A 15,417-nucleotide genomic window follows, 5' to 3' on the forward strand; every position below is an offset into this window, starting at 1 on the left:
ATACAGATCTGTATTTAGGTGTCTGAATGAGCGCTTAAAGGGATGTTCCATTATCATGATATCCATGAACCATATATAGTATAATATCAGATCGGTGTAGGTATTGTGTGTCAAATGATCGGGTAGCATCGGTTGCTGAAATGAATCAGACAGATGGTGAAAGTATATCCAGAAACGTCAGACCCTCATCACTCTGATTGGTGAATAGGTCACCTTTATCATCATACTGGAAGGTTTGTTTTCCACAGTTGTGTTTTCTCTACTGGAGAAATAAGTATAATGCTGGTGTGTCCTCACACTGCTGTGCTCTGTGCATTGAACACAACTCCTCTCTTATGTACTGTGTGAAATTTGTAGCAAGCTTCCGGTGGATACAACAGCAGGCACTCAGAGAAGGGTAGTTGTTGTGGAGCAGCTCTATGTAGAGAGCATATCAATGTGAGGACACTTCCCATTACATATGGATAAGCTCCTCCCCCTGTGACTGATAGCAGAGGGGAGGGGCCTGCGCTGAGTGAAGAAATCTCACTGAACCCTGGACTCCAAGTCTAGATACAATCCTGGAATGTAAATGCATTTTTTAAAGTCCTGCTACTACTAATAAAACACAGAAATATATGTTATTACATATCTCCTGTGCCAATAGCTGTCTGCAGCTTTGTATGGAACAACTATTGCCACAAAGGTGTCATGCACACAAAGAAAATCCATCACCATCATACAGCATTTACTAATTGTAAACTGTGCAAAAGCTAAAAGAGTCAATTTTTATGTTTTTTAGGTTATACCATATGATAATGAATGCAATACAAATATATTGTGTCAAGGATCTTTCTTTGCTTTGTAGCTTGTTAACCACATGAATGCATTATTATTGCTGTGTTTTCATTTTCATATTGTGGAACATTTTTATTGCTTTACTGTAAAAGGTAAATCACGGGGTGCTCGGCTGATCCCAGCTCTGATTGTAGGAATTAAATCTTCATTTGCCCTCACAGTCGGCACGCCTTCTCCCCAGACGACTCGTTTAGTTGGTTAATGTGCTTCCTTCGTTATCAGTTTCCAAAGGGGGCGGAAAAGTCACCTCCTTAATTAAAGGTTTTGTTTGGATCCTTTTTAACACGTTGGAAAAGAAGGAACCGTAAAATAATAATTTTTGCTTGGGGTGTGTTTTACTACTTAGAACTTTATTATACATTTTATGGATTTTTTAACATCTACATTAAATGAGTTTTGTAATATTTTGTTGTGTTTATTAAAGTAAAGACATGAATTTTCCTGAAGAGAGAGGGAGCGTATGATAATTTACCTTACTTGACTGCTCATGGACTACTTTCCTGTATCGAAAGAATTATTAAGGTGAATCTGTCACCAGGAATGTTATTTCTAGCTGGTCCCAATAGCTTATGCTATGCTGATTTAAAAAATGTCTTTGTCAGCATTCTGAATCATTTCAGTAGTTTATATAAGTTTAATTCACATTACCTGGCTCCCTGCCAGCAGCGTGCAGTCTGAGGGGAGCGGCAGCTGCAGCCTGTGTGTGCCTAGCTGGAGATGACCATACAGAAATTTCCATATGTGGACGCATATATATCAAGATGTGAAAAGGGGATAAATGCCTTTACTAGATTACTTCCATGGATCTGTAAAACCTGACTCGACCCATGAACAGTTGTGTCGCCATTCCTACAATAACGGTGATGAATGCGCTTACTGGCGCTCTGCAGATATACTATGACAGAACATCCCAAACACAACGACAGAATGCACAGATGAAACACAAACACACATCATGTTATATGGTATATAAATAGTTGTGACCTACTTTAGATTGTCTATATGCTCCACTTCAGGCAGCAGATCCAATGTGCAGAAAGAGGCATCGCTCCACGATGAAATTGTTCGACCGTGTGAATCTACCTTTTGCTACCCGTTAGCGTGTTTCAAGTTCCATTAATTAGTAACAGACGCAACATGTGAAGAGATTACATTATTACAGATCTGTGCAAATCATCTCATGTAGAACATCCGGGAGAGATTATACGTGTAGGCAGGGGATGTGTGCCGGGGCAATGGGAATCACTAGCGTGTGCCAACGACACTACTACAGGACAGGCAACAGGTTTTATGGCACTGACCTTCCGCAGATGTTTCATGTTACTGTTTCCTATTATAATATACTTATTCAGGGTCTCTAACTATTGAGAATTTTCTGCTTTATTCTAATGTTTTAAGCAATTGTTTCATTGTATGTGAATTGGCTAAACCCAGCAATTTCAATGGAATTAACCTTCCATCTAATGTGTATAGAGACTTCATCTTTCAGAACCTTGGCTTTGGGTATAAGCCTTAGCTGTATAAGCCTTAGCTGCATAACCCTGCGTATGCATCTAAGGCTATATTCACACGAACGTATGGGGGACGTATATAAGGCCGACATATATATGGCGAATATACGTCCCGCATACACCGGCCCCCACCGCATGGCCTCACAGTGCTGTAATGGGAGTGGTACGGTGCAGCGCCATACCATTCCGTAGCCTGTAGAAACATAGGACATGTCCTATCTTTCAACGGAATATGGCGCCCGGCCTTATGTTATTCTATGGAGAGGGGCGGGGGTGAGAGGCGCTCTCCCCCTCCTCCTCTCCCTGGCACAGATGTATGCCCGTCGTACTATGGTACGGCGGGCATACATCGTGTGAATGTAGCCTAAGACCAAGGAGAATAGTTCTAGTTGTGTAAATTATAATACATGGAGGGAGATATTCCAAGCAACAAGATATTCCAAGCGCTGTAAGTTTTAGACACATAAGCCCATGCCCCAAGGTGCAGCAAGGTGGATCCAACAAGGCAGAAAACATCAAACTAGGTATTCAGTATCAATAATTCTATCCAACTTAGCTTAGGCACTCAGGAAATACATTTTCCAGGATGGGATAAGGAAAACCACGCCTCTTTTGCTACTTGTAAGGCAGCCCCCTTACCATCAGGCATTACTTTCAGGAAGCCTAATGACATGATGTGGGATTAAAGCCAGGAGGAACAGATTCTTAACCATAGACAGAACTGTTTCAAAGTGGTTGAATCTCTTCAGCACAGTGTATTTTCATATTTCCCAGAATCCCATAGTGGAGCATAAATGACTATAAGTATCCTACCCCATGCAAGGTGGCCTTAATTGGCAAAGTCTCCATAAGATGAACTCTTACTCCTTGACCCAAGTCAATTATCTCTTACTCAGCCAAACCAGTTCTCTACACTTTACTGAAGAGATACAAAGAAATTGAAATAGTGCTGGGAATCTTTTCCTTCTGGAATAGATATACTGGTTTGGCTTTAATCCCACATCGTGTCAATAGGTTTACTGAAAGTCATGCTTGATGGTAAGGGGGCTACCTTTTAAAAAAGCAAGGAAAAAGAGGAATTGTTTTCCTTCTCCCATCCTGGAAAACATTTGTATATTTCTCAGAATCTAAGAGTGGAGCATCAATAGCTAAAAGTCTCCACACGCCTACAAGTCATACTTAATAGGCAAAGTCTACATAAGGAGAGCTCTTACTTCCTGATGTTAGGTGCTCGGCTAAGGCTTCAGGAGTCTGGGCCTTGTGGCATAATCCCTTCTGCTACCATGCATGAATTCAGCCAGTGAACTTCTCCAAAGGTGACTTATATTGTTAGATTTTATTCTGTCTGCCCGATTCAGTCACAGTACAGCAACGTTGGGTTGGTTTATAAAAAAAAATATTTTCTGGAAAAGATTTCTTCAAAAAACGGATACTTCGATAATTAAAGTTGACCTGAGAAACCAAAAATGTAGAGATCTCTGTTTTGAATGAGAAGTTTTTACGATCATTTGTGTTTAATGTCTTGGGCCATGATGGTAAAAAATGGCATTGGCCGTTTAAGAAAAAAATGGAAGACATGTTTGGGTGGGTGGTTGCTACTTCTGACTTGTTCAAAATGGAAGGAAGGCATTTCTTTGTAAATGGGTGTAGTGCAGGTTTAGGGTCAGCTGGACAGGAGATGAATACTCACCTATTACTTGTAAAGGCAGCATGGTGGGGTAGCAAAAGTACCTGTTGATCATCTAGTCATAAAGGGTCCTCAGTAATGACGACCAACTTGTATAACTGCCCATACTTGCCCACTGCAAGTTTTCCTAAATGTCACTCCCCCTTGCATTTGACACACCCCTTCTAGCTGCACACGCCCCTTTTAAAATATAAGACACCTCCCTTTTTCTGGGAAGTTTCCATATTACAAAAGAGCTTATCAGGTGGAAGAACTTTAAAAAGAGAGGAGATCTCTGGGAAGTTCTAAGAACTTTCCAAACATTTTGTGTCTACCCTAAATGTTTATTATGAAATTATAAACAGGGTGTTACCAATGGGGGGTGTGTTCATGCATACTATGAAACTGTACAATCTGTGGTGACAAAATGTACAGGGACACACAGAGTGTATTCACCAATTTCCATGTGGAAAAAGAAAAGAAAAAAAGACCCCGTCGGAATTGAAATTCCGAGAGAAGACAGGTCAGGAGAGGTGACAGGACTTTTTAATGAGTCAGTTTTAAGCTCCCTGTTTGCTATGAGGCCGTCAAAACATGTCTAAATGAGGATGACATTCCTGGTCAATTTGACAGATTTCTGATAAACAACGTGATTGGTTGCTATTGGACCGTTTCTCTTCTAGACAATTTTAAATCTACCTAATGATTAATAAATAAACGGTTGGGGTAGTCACTTCCTCTACAACAACATCATTCTCATGGTGATTTCTCATGCGGAGATCTACATTTTTTTTCATTGTTTACAACCTCTACTAATAATAAAGCTTTATTTATATAGCACCATCACCATTAAGCACTTTATTATGTATAACATAGGTCTGGTAGGATCTGATTGAATTGGGTTGTGGTCTCCCACCAATCAGCTATTGATTACCTATCCCATACAAAAAGAACCACGTACACTGATAACATAAATTCTCATAGAAAACAATTTCACAATTAGATAATTTGTATGAATATGTGACATGAAATAATACAGCCCATAGGTTTCCTCCGTGGACAGTCGTCTGCAGCCAAACAGAAAAAAAAACAAGATGCCGACCGCAAATGTTCACTTCCTCCACCGTCCACATACTTTGCCTTTCCTGTATAGACGTCCTCGTTTAGAAACCAGGTGACTTTGTGCACTGTTATTTTGGTTGAGAAAATGACAAACAACAGAAGTGAGCCCCAGAGGCACGTCCGTACTGTGCCGCCAGCCACACGGCTCATCAGGATTACTGCTCCAGAGAACAAAGAGGCAAATATGCTTCATTTTTATGAAAGTATTTTATATCTAAAAATTATTCATATCTGAAGCCATTATGATCCATACACAGTATAAGCCACGATTGCCTGATGGATGTGTGACATGACTTGTGAGATGAGTTTGTCAATGTATGGGCATGGATGTACACATGACTGCTTTCTTTGCCCAGATATCTGTATTACCATCAGACTGAGCAACCATAACATAACAATATGATTACCTCTCCATTAAAGGAGCCACTTTTTCTCTATACTCCTTATTCTGAGTCCGGAGGTATCACTTCAGCAAATCAGTGGCTAAGGTGTGATGTCCCAAACGCACAGGTCCTCAAGCAAGTGTTGGAACCTCACCAACCTGCCGCTGATTAGTGGTCACATGCCTTCTGACTGCATTCAGATACAAGGAGCACCACGGGAGGTCCAGTGCTGAATTATTTGCAGGGAAATTAGATCAGTTTTATTCAGTTACTTGTGGACACTGGGGGCATGTAAAAGAAAAAAATATGTCTTTAAAGGAAATCTACCATCAAAATCAGGAATGATAAACCAGGGACAATTACTCATAGATCCAGACACTGTGACTGTGGTAATCTTCTTATATTTCTTATCCAAGGCTTCCTTCTTTTTCAAATCAACTTTTAAAATTATGGTTGATGTTACCACAGCCCCTCGGAAGGGCTCTAGGAACACCCCAGGCTCATAAGAATAATTTTAAAAGTTGATTTTAAAAAGGAAGCCATGGATAACAAATATAAAAAGATAATCACAGGCACAGTCTCTGGCTCTATGAGTAAGTGTCTCTGATTTATCATGATTTTGATTAAGGTAGATTTCCTTTAAGACAGTCCACCAATGGAAATGTTTTATAACTTTTTTCCATCTAAAATACTACACAAATGTGTATAATTCATATAGGCCAACATGTTCAAGGAGGGAATGATGTAATCACCTACAATATGGCATCTAAGTAGCTGTAAAATTTCCTTGCCTCAATGCATGCTGGGAACACATGGGACTACACTTGATGTGAAAACACTGTATGTTAATTTGCGAAAAGGAGACCATACCTGACTGGATAATCAGCAGCACTTAGATTGATGAAAAAGTCCCAAGACCAGTCTGACATCTCCAGAAGATCCCTCATGCTTTGAAGGTATGTGGATAACAAACTTGCTCCTCCCCATATAGTTGCCATTCTCCAAGATGTGACACGGACATTGGGGTACTGGCTAGCAAACTGGACTACTTGTCTATATAGATAATTGGATCTCTGTACAGAATGAAAGATAAAAAGTACCATGTTACATTAATTCTAGTATCATTTAACACAGACACATTAACATTACAGAGGTTAAAATTAAAGTCAAAGATAAGACGAAAGGCCTCAACAAAAGGCTGTAGATCCTTACCTTGTCACAATGAATATAGTAGTAATGGTCCTTGTGATAAATCGCCTTGAACATCCTCTGGAGTTGTCGAGAGGCTCTTCCATGAACAACCAAAACGAAGGCTATCCTCACTGGATTGGCAGCCATATACTCCATCGAGTCCTCATCCCACTGGACATTGTTGTTGGCCTTTCCTGAATGAGAAAAAAGATAGACATGAACTGGTTTGTCTCTGCTAAATTACCTTCAGCCCTAGTCAAAAGCCAAACCAGTTCCCTACGTTGTACTGAAGAGATGCAACCACATCGAAACAGTGCTGTGTACAATTGAGAATGTGTTCCTTCTGGAATAGATATACTAGTTTGGCTTTAATCCCGCATCATGTCATTAGGCTTCCTGAAAGGAAGGGGACTGCCTTACAAGGTAGCAGTAGATGCATAACTCTCCTTGTCCCATCGTGGAAAACTTATTTGCATATTTCCTTGAATTGCGAGCAAGACAGACAGTATGAGATAGCAAAGAAGATCTCTAGAAGAGAAGCCGCTAGGCACAGAAGCTAGATCTCCTTCTACCAGCCTGGAAAGGATTACATGACTAGAGCTACAAACTTCAGATATGAGATGAGAACTGCTAGGAAATGAAGATTACAAAGTCAGTAGAGGTGACTGATCCTCCATGTGTTTTCTAAAAGAAGCCATCGGAATCAAGGGATTTTCAAGATCTAATGCTTCACTGATCTTGGGTGTCTAACACATCCCCCACATGCCTAAAATTGGAATGAAAACTGTGGAGTAGCAGCAACCTCAACCAGCATTGCGGATCCATTAATCTTAGAATTTTGGGGGATTCATAAAATTCCCACAATGCTAGTAATCTGTCACCTCTTATCATTATGGGAAAATTCATTGCAAAAATTCTTCAGCCAACAACTCTATAACCAAAGCAAGGAACCAATAATGTTCATGTATCGTCATGGAGTGTTAGCTCATGGCTGCCACGTTTCCCCTTTAAAGAGAAGTTAAAATCTCGAAATTTTCTTAAATGTTGGATAAAGTTGTGAATTAAGCAGCACCTGGTGTAGCCGACAGTGACACCTTCATACATAAGTTATGGGTGACTCTCACATCTCCAAATGTAAAACACCTGCAAGTCACAGAATAGCTGAGCTTTTCTTACAATCAAAAATACCCGTGTTATTCTTTACAGCTTTAATATGTATGCCTGGAAAGACGAGCCGAGATATGGAAATAACAGGCCCCTATCATCTCTATCATTCTCATTGTCCTTGATTAAAATCTTCCGAGCTGATGGTGGCAATGTGGTTCGTCTACTCCGAGACGGTAAATTATGATAACATTTTGCACTGCATCTGGAAATACTAAACATGAATATCATGAAGCTCTAATTTTTCTAAGCTTGGCACAAAGAGATGAAACTGTGCGCAAGCTCAATCACAAAACCAAAAGGGTACAATATCGATAGGACGAGTCCCCAGAAGGTGAAAACACAATGAATCACTGGGTGTCGAGCTGCAGCAGGAGCCCAGAAGGGATAGATATTGATTATTCCTTTCACTCTCCTGTCTCTGAAAGCTTAAAGTCTGGTGTATGTTTAACCTCATCACCATCACTCAGCGGCAGAAAGAAGGATACAGGCCGAGCTCTTGAGAAGCCATTAAGTCTAGCTGCACCTTAGTACGAGATGATGTCTATATATATTGCATATGAAAACTGAGCTTAGTAAACCTGTGATGAAAGTGGTGGTCTGATCTCTTATATGTATGCCAAAATCACAGGATATGCCATCAACATCTGAGAGATGAAGGTCTTACTTCTAAGACAAGCAATTATATCATGAAAAGGGCACCTGGCTGCCTACTAGCTTCCAGTGCATGCGCGGCTCGCTACATTCTTATCTTTAGTGGTTCCACTATGTATATAACTCCCATAGATATGAATGGAGATCTCCTTGCATGTACAGTCATATCTTCCTATACATCTATGTAAATTCATAAATACCAAAGACATAAATGGAGAGAGTTGCGCATGCGCGGTCATCTCCTTATTCACACAGGTTGCAGGACAAAGGTTGGGGATCTTTGCTTTCATGACAGATATGATCTCCAGAACTTGAACCTACGTTTCTGATATATTTATGTTTGGACATTGGAAATCACTTAAAGAAAAACCTAAAATTATTATATTACAGATTTCATATTTGAATGCAATTATTATCTAACGTCGTAGCCAACAAAAATGTTAGGGGGATCCATGATTCCTAAAATGTTACTTATAGATATCTATGAAAACCACCCTCACCAGGATATCAATCATCACGACGTTATTTTTAGGTGATACACAACATTTCATTGATCTGTGTGTGGTTTCATGTCCTGTGTTGCAGCCCTGCTCTGGGATCACGTCTTTTTCCATACATCATATCAGCCTTGCTGGAGGACATGTCATTGGCATGGACCCATTGGCTGCACACCCTGTTCATAGTCCTCCTGACCTTTCTGCATCGCTGGCTTATTATTGATAATGTGAAAGATGATTAGCGCCGTGTCACATTCCGGGATGTCACATCTCGGAGACACTTCTCTGCAATGCAGTTACTGTGTTGAGCTCGGGATTGAATTTCAATGTCTTCATCGGGAAAATAAATTAGATTGTGTGGTCACTGGGTCGCAGCTCTTGCCATGTGTTATTTACAGCGAGACCCGGACTGTCAACGCTACATAGGATTAGTGCAAAAGTTACAGCATGATGTGTTGTCTATTAAACAGCCGGCCAAAACTGCATAGAAAGTGATCATCTAAAGAAGATGGTTGGTACATAACATAGGGTGCAATTCAATGTCTAATCTAGATAAGGGGGAGGTTGTCTTGTAGAGCTGGAATTTTGGGAAGGTTTTATGGGAATTAACATTTACAGAGGTTAAACTGGATTACAATAAAATTCTGCATATTTTTCTTGTAATAGCGCCACTCCTGTTAATTGGTTATGCCTGGTACTGCAGCTCGAGTCAGCATTCTGCATCTCATGGAGGCAGCTACTTTTTAAAAGACGTTAAGGGGGTCCCATTGAGGCTGCATCAATGCACATGTTTGTGCTTAGTCCTCGTTATGCTATGGTCTCCCCCTTTAAGCACATAATTGCTATTGTTTGTGTAATTTTGTACAATTTTACTAAATACTTTCTGTATCAATTCATCACGGATTTCTACATCTCTGCTTGCTGATATTCAACAGGAAGTCTCATTGTTTACTTCCTGTGGATAAAAACCTGTCCCTGGCCATGTGTTGTCACACAGGTTCCCGACTTGTTATATCGCTGCACAGCAAATAAGCCATGCACCTGTGTGACATCACATAACCATGGACGGATTTTACCCACAGGAAGTAAACAATGAGGCTCCCTGTCGAATGACAGCAATGTCATGGAAAATTGCATAACTTTTCATTACTCAAAAATTAGCAACTACTTTAAGGAGCAAATGTGTAGCGCAGCGTAATCTGTACGCTCTATAAATAAACTATTATTATTATCAATACCATAACGTGCCCATAAAAGTGGAAGTCATTCTGGCACATCAAGGTAAGCTTCCATTTTTATAAGGTTCATACATGGTAAAAGCCCCCTTAAAGGGCACCTACCACCACAAATCTACCTATAAAGGTAGATTGGGTGGTAGGTGGATTAATGGGACGTGAGGATAGCCCTTTTAAGGGCTAATCCTCACGTCCCTGCACTTTTTTAATAACTTTAATTTGGTATTTATTCAAATTTACTTATGCGGCTACCGGGGCGTGGAGTAGCCGCATATGAGATTACACGAGGCGGCTACTCCACGCCCCGGTAGCCATTTTACCACTCCTACTCACCCATCTTCGGCGCGCAGCTCCGTGTAGCTGCGCGCCCTCGTCCGGCGATCCTGCCGTCTGCGCATGCGCAGAAGAGCAGGCCCGCGCCTGTTTCGGAGTTGTGACCGCGCAGGCGCGGGCCTGCTCTTCTGCGCATGCGCAGACGGCAGGATCGCCGGACGAGGGCGCGCAGCTACGCGGAGCTGCGCGCCGAAGATGGGTGAGTAGGAGTGGTAAAATGGCTACCGGGGCGTGGAGTAGCCGCCTCGTGTAATCTCATATGCGGCTACTCCACGCCCCGGTAGCCGCATAAGTAAATTTGAATAAATACCAAATTAAAGTTATTAAAAAAGTGCAGGGACGTGAGGATTAGCCCTTAAAAGGGCTCTCCTCACGTCCCATTGATCCACCTACCACCCAATCTACCTTTATAGGTAGATTTGTGGTGGTAGGTTCCCTTTAAAGCACCATATACAGTTTATACTCTAGTACAGTGATGGGCAACCTTTTGAGCTTGGTGTGTCAAAATTCACCAAAAAACCGAGCATAACTCGGGTGGTGTGTCACCTTGACAAAAATTTAAATAACAAATATGTATACTATTTAACTTCTAGGGTACTTTAACCGTAGGTTGTCTGATTGATCCTACCATGTACTGCCATACTACAGTATGGCAGTATATGGGGATTTTCCCAATCATCTATTATTATATGCAATTCGCACATTGCAATAGATCGGTTACAATCAGACAGGTGTGGAAATGCTTAGTAACCTGTGAACTTTCTGTCATGAAAGTTCACAGGTTACAACGAGGGCGCAGGCGCCGCTGTCTGCATCTCCCTCATGCTCTCTTGGCATAAAGGTGTGAGGAGCAAAATAATCGCAATGTCTGGCGATTTGCAAGGCGTTGCGATTATTTCAGGGCTTGTACATCACAAAACTGACACACAAGCCCTGATGACTGCCTTCTATCTTACAGTGCACTGACCTTACTCACTGTATGATGGGAGTGGTTATCCTCCCTCATCCCTGCTCTGGAGCTGGTCAGTGTAGAGGTGGCAGCTGATGGGACATCACACAAGGCAGCAGCGATGTGACCTCTGACTGTGCTGCCATCCTCCCCCCACCACAACTATCAGGAGCTGCAGAGGAGCCTCATGGGTGTATGGCCGGGTCACCTCTCCTGCTCTGCCCCATGCTGATACCTGTGCTGACTGGAGACACTAGGCACAGCTCACACATGGGGAGGGGCCGGCCTGGGGGAGGAGGAGGAGGGGGGAGTGCTGGAAGCTCAGTGCAATCTCTCAGCCTCCCGGCTACTGCACCTGGTCATGTAGGATGAAACTTAACTCTCAGGCAGCCGTGTGTCAGTGAAAATGGCTACGCGTGTCAGCACTGACACGTGTGTCATAGGTTAGCCATCACTGCTCTAGTATAAAGTATAACTATAAGTGTTTTAGCACAAAAAAATGTGCTGAAATAACCTAACTCGCCTTATACTTGAGTTTATTAGGTGTACTCACCTCTCCGACACCCCCGGGCAGGTCATCTTCTTTCCTTCGATGCTCCGGGTCCCCTGCACAATACCATCGCATGCAGCATGACGTCAGCCACTTGCTGATATTAAAGTGCCATCCGCACACATTATGACGAAATGGTGCACACGACACCCTGGGGTGAAATTAACAGAAAACCAACTAACCCCTCAGTATATTCTTGTAGAATGGGAGGAAAGTGAAGTACCTTAACATACGCAATGCAGGTGTTGTCCTTGACTAGGTTTGAATGCAGGACCCCATAAGAGTATTGTTATACAGCATGATTTGTATTGGTAGTCTATAGAGGGTAATGTGGAAAAAGATGGAATTGGACAATCCAAGAAAAATAAATTAGGCCATCGCTGTCAAAGCATCACAATCAAACAAGCTGAAACTAGAGATAATTAATCATTTCTTTATTTATATAGCGCACACAGATTACGCAGAGCTTGCCAAATCAGTCTCTGTCCCCAATGCGGCTCACAATCTAATCAACCTATCAGTATGTTCTGGAGTGTGGGAGGAAACCAGAGGACCGGGAGCAAACCCACACAAACACAGAGAGAACATACAAATTCTTTGCAGATGTTGACCTTGAGACTTGAACCAAAGCTGTAGTTCTAACCACTGACCCACCATGCTGAGCTGTACAAACTACAGTTAAACACTTCTGGTAAGTCACCGAGGTAGAGAGGATCTACGCTGCTTATAAAACCTCCAGTAGCGTTTATCATATTCCTAAAGACTTCTCTGCTCCTATACGATATCACTGTAACACTGGGCAGATTCCACGGCATACTCAAAAACTCAAGTCAACTGCAATAAAATTATACAGCAGCTACGAGATTCTCATTAATGTGTAGACACAAAATACTCACCGGGGATAATGGGACGGACATCCTGGATATTCGTTTTAGAGTAACTGCTCTTTCGGTCACTTTTTACTGACCTTTATCTGTGAAATAATTTTAAGGCTGCATCAACGTTTCCAAATGACCTGCCGCTGAACTGGAGGAATAAAGCTACAGCGCGTATTACTCAGCTGGGTGACTACATCGCATGAGGACGGAAACTTTGCCAGACTCTAGTATATCGCTGCAGAACATACTGATAGACAAGTTGCCAGTCAGAAAGAACATGGGGCGTACAGAACACATGATATGTGAATCCATCTAAAACGGATCCTACTGCTTCAGCAAACAGGAGGATTTATCGATTTAACCCATTTACCGCCATTCTCTGTTTAGGTTCAAATAATATCATACGTACAAACACACAAGTCATTATTTTGTGGGTCTGCAAAACCTACCTTGTAACAACACCAAATGATTTTAAGGAACGCGTATTATTTATTTTTCATAGAATAATATTATGCATTGTGCATATGTAATATTATGTCTATAAATACCAATTTATATACTTAAAAAGGGAGGATGATAAGAGTCAAAGTAAGTGGAGAAGGAATCCCTTTGCTCTCTCTCTCTCTCTCACTCGCTTTCTATATATATATATATATATATATATATATATATATATATATATATAGAGCAAAGTTTCTTGTAGTAATGTACTATGGATTCAGTTTACGTTTGTTAAAAAGTTAGAAGATATTTAAAGATAATGATGCCTGAGGGCGATGATGATATCTATATAGGGGGCAGTGTGGTGCAAAGGTTCAAGGTTAGAACTGATTGCAACTTTTAGAGACTTTTTGTGACTTTACTAAATTTACTCAAGACAAAACTCCTCACATATCAAAAAGGAAAACTGCTCTTGGTACATCTGACCAGCAGAAAAGCCAAGAAAAAATCCCAAAAATAAACGGACAAAGCCAGACGTCAATGTCAGCAACATCTCCGATGTGAGCAAAGACTCATGTGACAATTATACTTGTTTGTATTCAATATAAATCTACTCACTTTTATAAATGTTGTGTGAGGATCAATAAAAGTTATCTTATTGATTTGAAGAAATCTAAAAAACAAAGGACATGCAGTGCAAAATCACTACTTCCCTCACCCTACTACTGTACTGTATGTGTCAGATAGTTCCTCTTGTGGCTCTTCTATGTGTCAAATTACTCCGTCCCCATCTCTGTCGCACACAAATCGGGGGCGGGCCGACAGGCGATCCAACGGATTCGGACAACACGCAGGATTTAACAAATCAATTTGTGTCGCATCCAATGCACTTACATACACCGGGAGGAAGAAGGTGAACTCCGGCGGACCTTATCAGGGAAGCGACACATGCAGGAAATCGGGCGCACGATCTTCATGAATCGCGGCAGATGGGCATTCCAGCGGACAACGCACCTCGGGGATCGTGCAGGGACCAGGTAACTAAATGTGCCCCTATGTGTCAGATCACCACTCCTCTAAGCTCTTCTACATACCAGATCCTGCCACTGCTAACTCTACTATAGGGCAGATCACTCCTCCTCTAGCTTTTCAGTGTGGTAGATCACTCCTTCCCTAGATGTAATTTGTGCAGATCAGGACTCCCCTTAGCTACTCTACATGCCAGATTCTTCCATTGCTAATTCTACCATAGGTGCAATGACTGCTTTTCTAGCTTTTCAATGTGTCAGATCGCTTCTCCTCTTAGCTCTTCTTCATGCCTGATTCTTTCTTTCATAGCTTTACTATAGGTCAGGCCCAGGGGTGTTACTAGGAGAAGCAGGGCCTCACAGCAGGCTTCTGGATAGGGCCCCCCTTCCCACTTAAAAAAATATACATATTTGTATACTAACACATGCAAGTTACAATCACACATTTATACACTCATGCAGACATATATAGAGAATATAGTGCCATATACAAAGGTATGGTATACATACAAAAGTTTATATACAAACCATACACTGTATACATATACAGCATATACACATCATAGATACAGCATATATATCACTTATATGTTATAAACATATTATGCTGTACAATGTGCAGCATTATATATATATATATATATATATATATATAAAGGTGCACATCCTTTCACATTTTAGTGTGACCGGTTGGATGACAGGGCCCCATGACACTGCGGGCCCCATAGCAGCTGCTATGGCTGCTACCCCTGTAGTTACGCCCTTGGTCAGGCCACTCTTTGACAACCTTTTAATGTATCGGATCACTCCTTCTCTAGCACTCCTAAACATAGTTCTACAATGTATCAGATTGCTACTCCCATAGATCTTCTTTATGTCAAATCCCTCCATTGCTAAACCTACTGTACGTCAGATCACTCCTGCTCTAGCTTTTCAGAGAGACATAACAAGTAATGTGGTAGCCCAAACAGTAGAGGG

At 41.5% G+C, this 15,417-nt stretch overlaps 1 protein-coding gene across 1 annotated transcript in view; it reads right to left on the bottom strand.

The window, feature by feature from the left end:
- Nucleotides 1-15,417, bottom strand: part of XYLT1 (xylosyltransferase 1) — a 211,761-nt gene that overhangs the window by 77,452 nt on the left and 118,892 nt on the right. The window contains exons 3-4 of the mRNA XM_072120641.1: nt 6,732-6,904; nt 6,390-6,592 (exon numbers count right to left, since the gene is read on the bottom strand). Of these exons, the coding sequence (XP_071976742.1) occupies nt 6,390-6,592; nt 6,732-6,904 (376 nt within the window). The remainder of the gene's footprint in view (nt 1-6,389; nt 6,593-6,731; nt 6,905-15,417) is intronic.

Source organism: Engystomops pustulosus, chromosome 8, assembly GCF_040894005.1.
Source record: "Engystomops pustulosus chromosome 8, aEngPut4.maternal, whole genome shotgun sequence".
Classification (NCBI taxonomy): domain Eukaryota; kingdom Metazoa; phylum Chordata; class Amphibia; order Anura; family Leptodactylidae; genus Engystomops; species Engystomops pustulosus.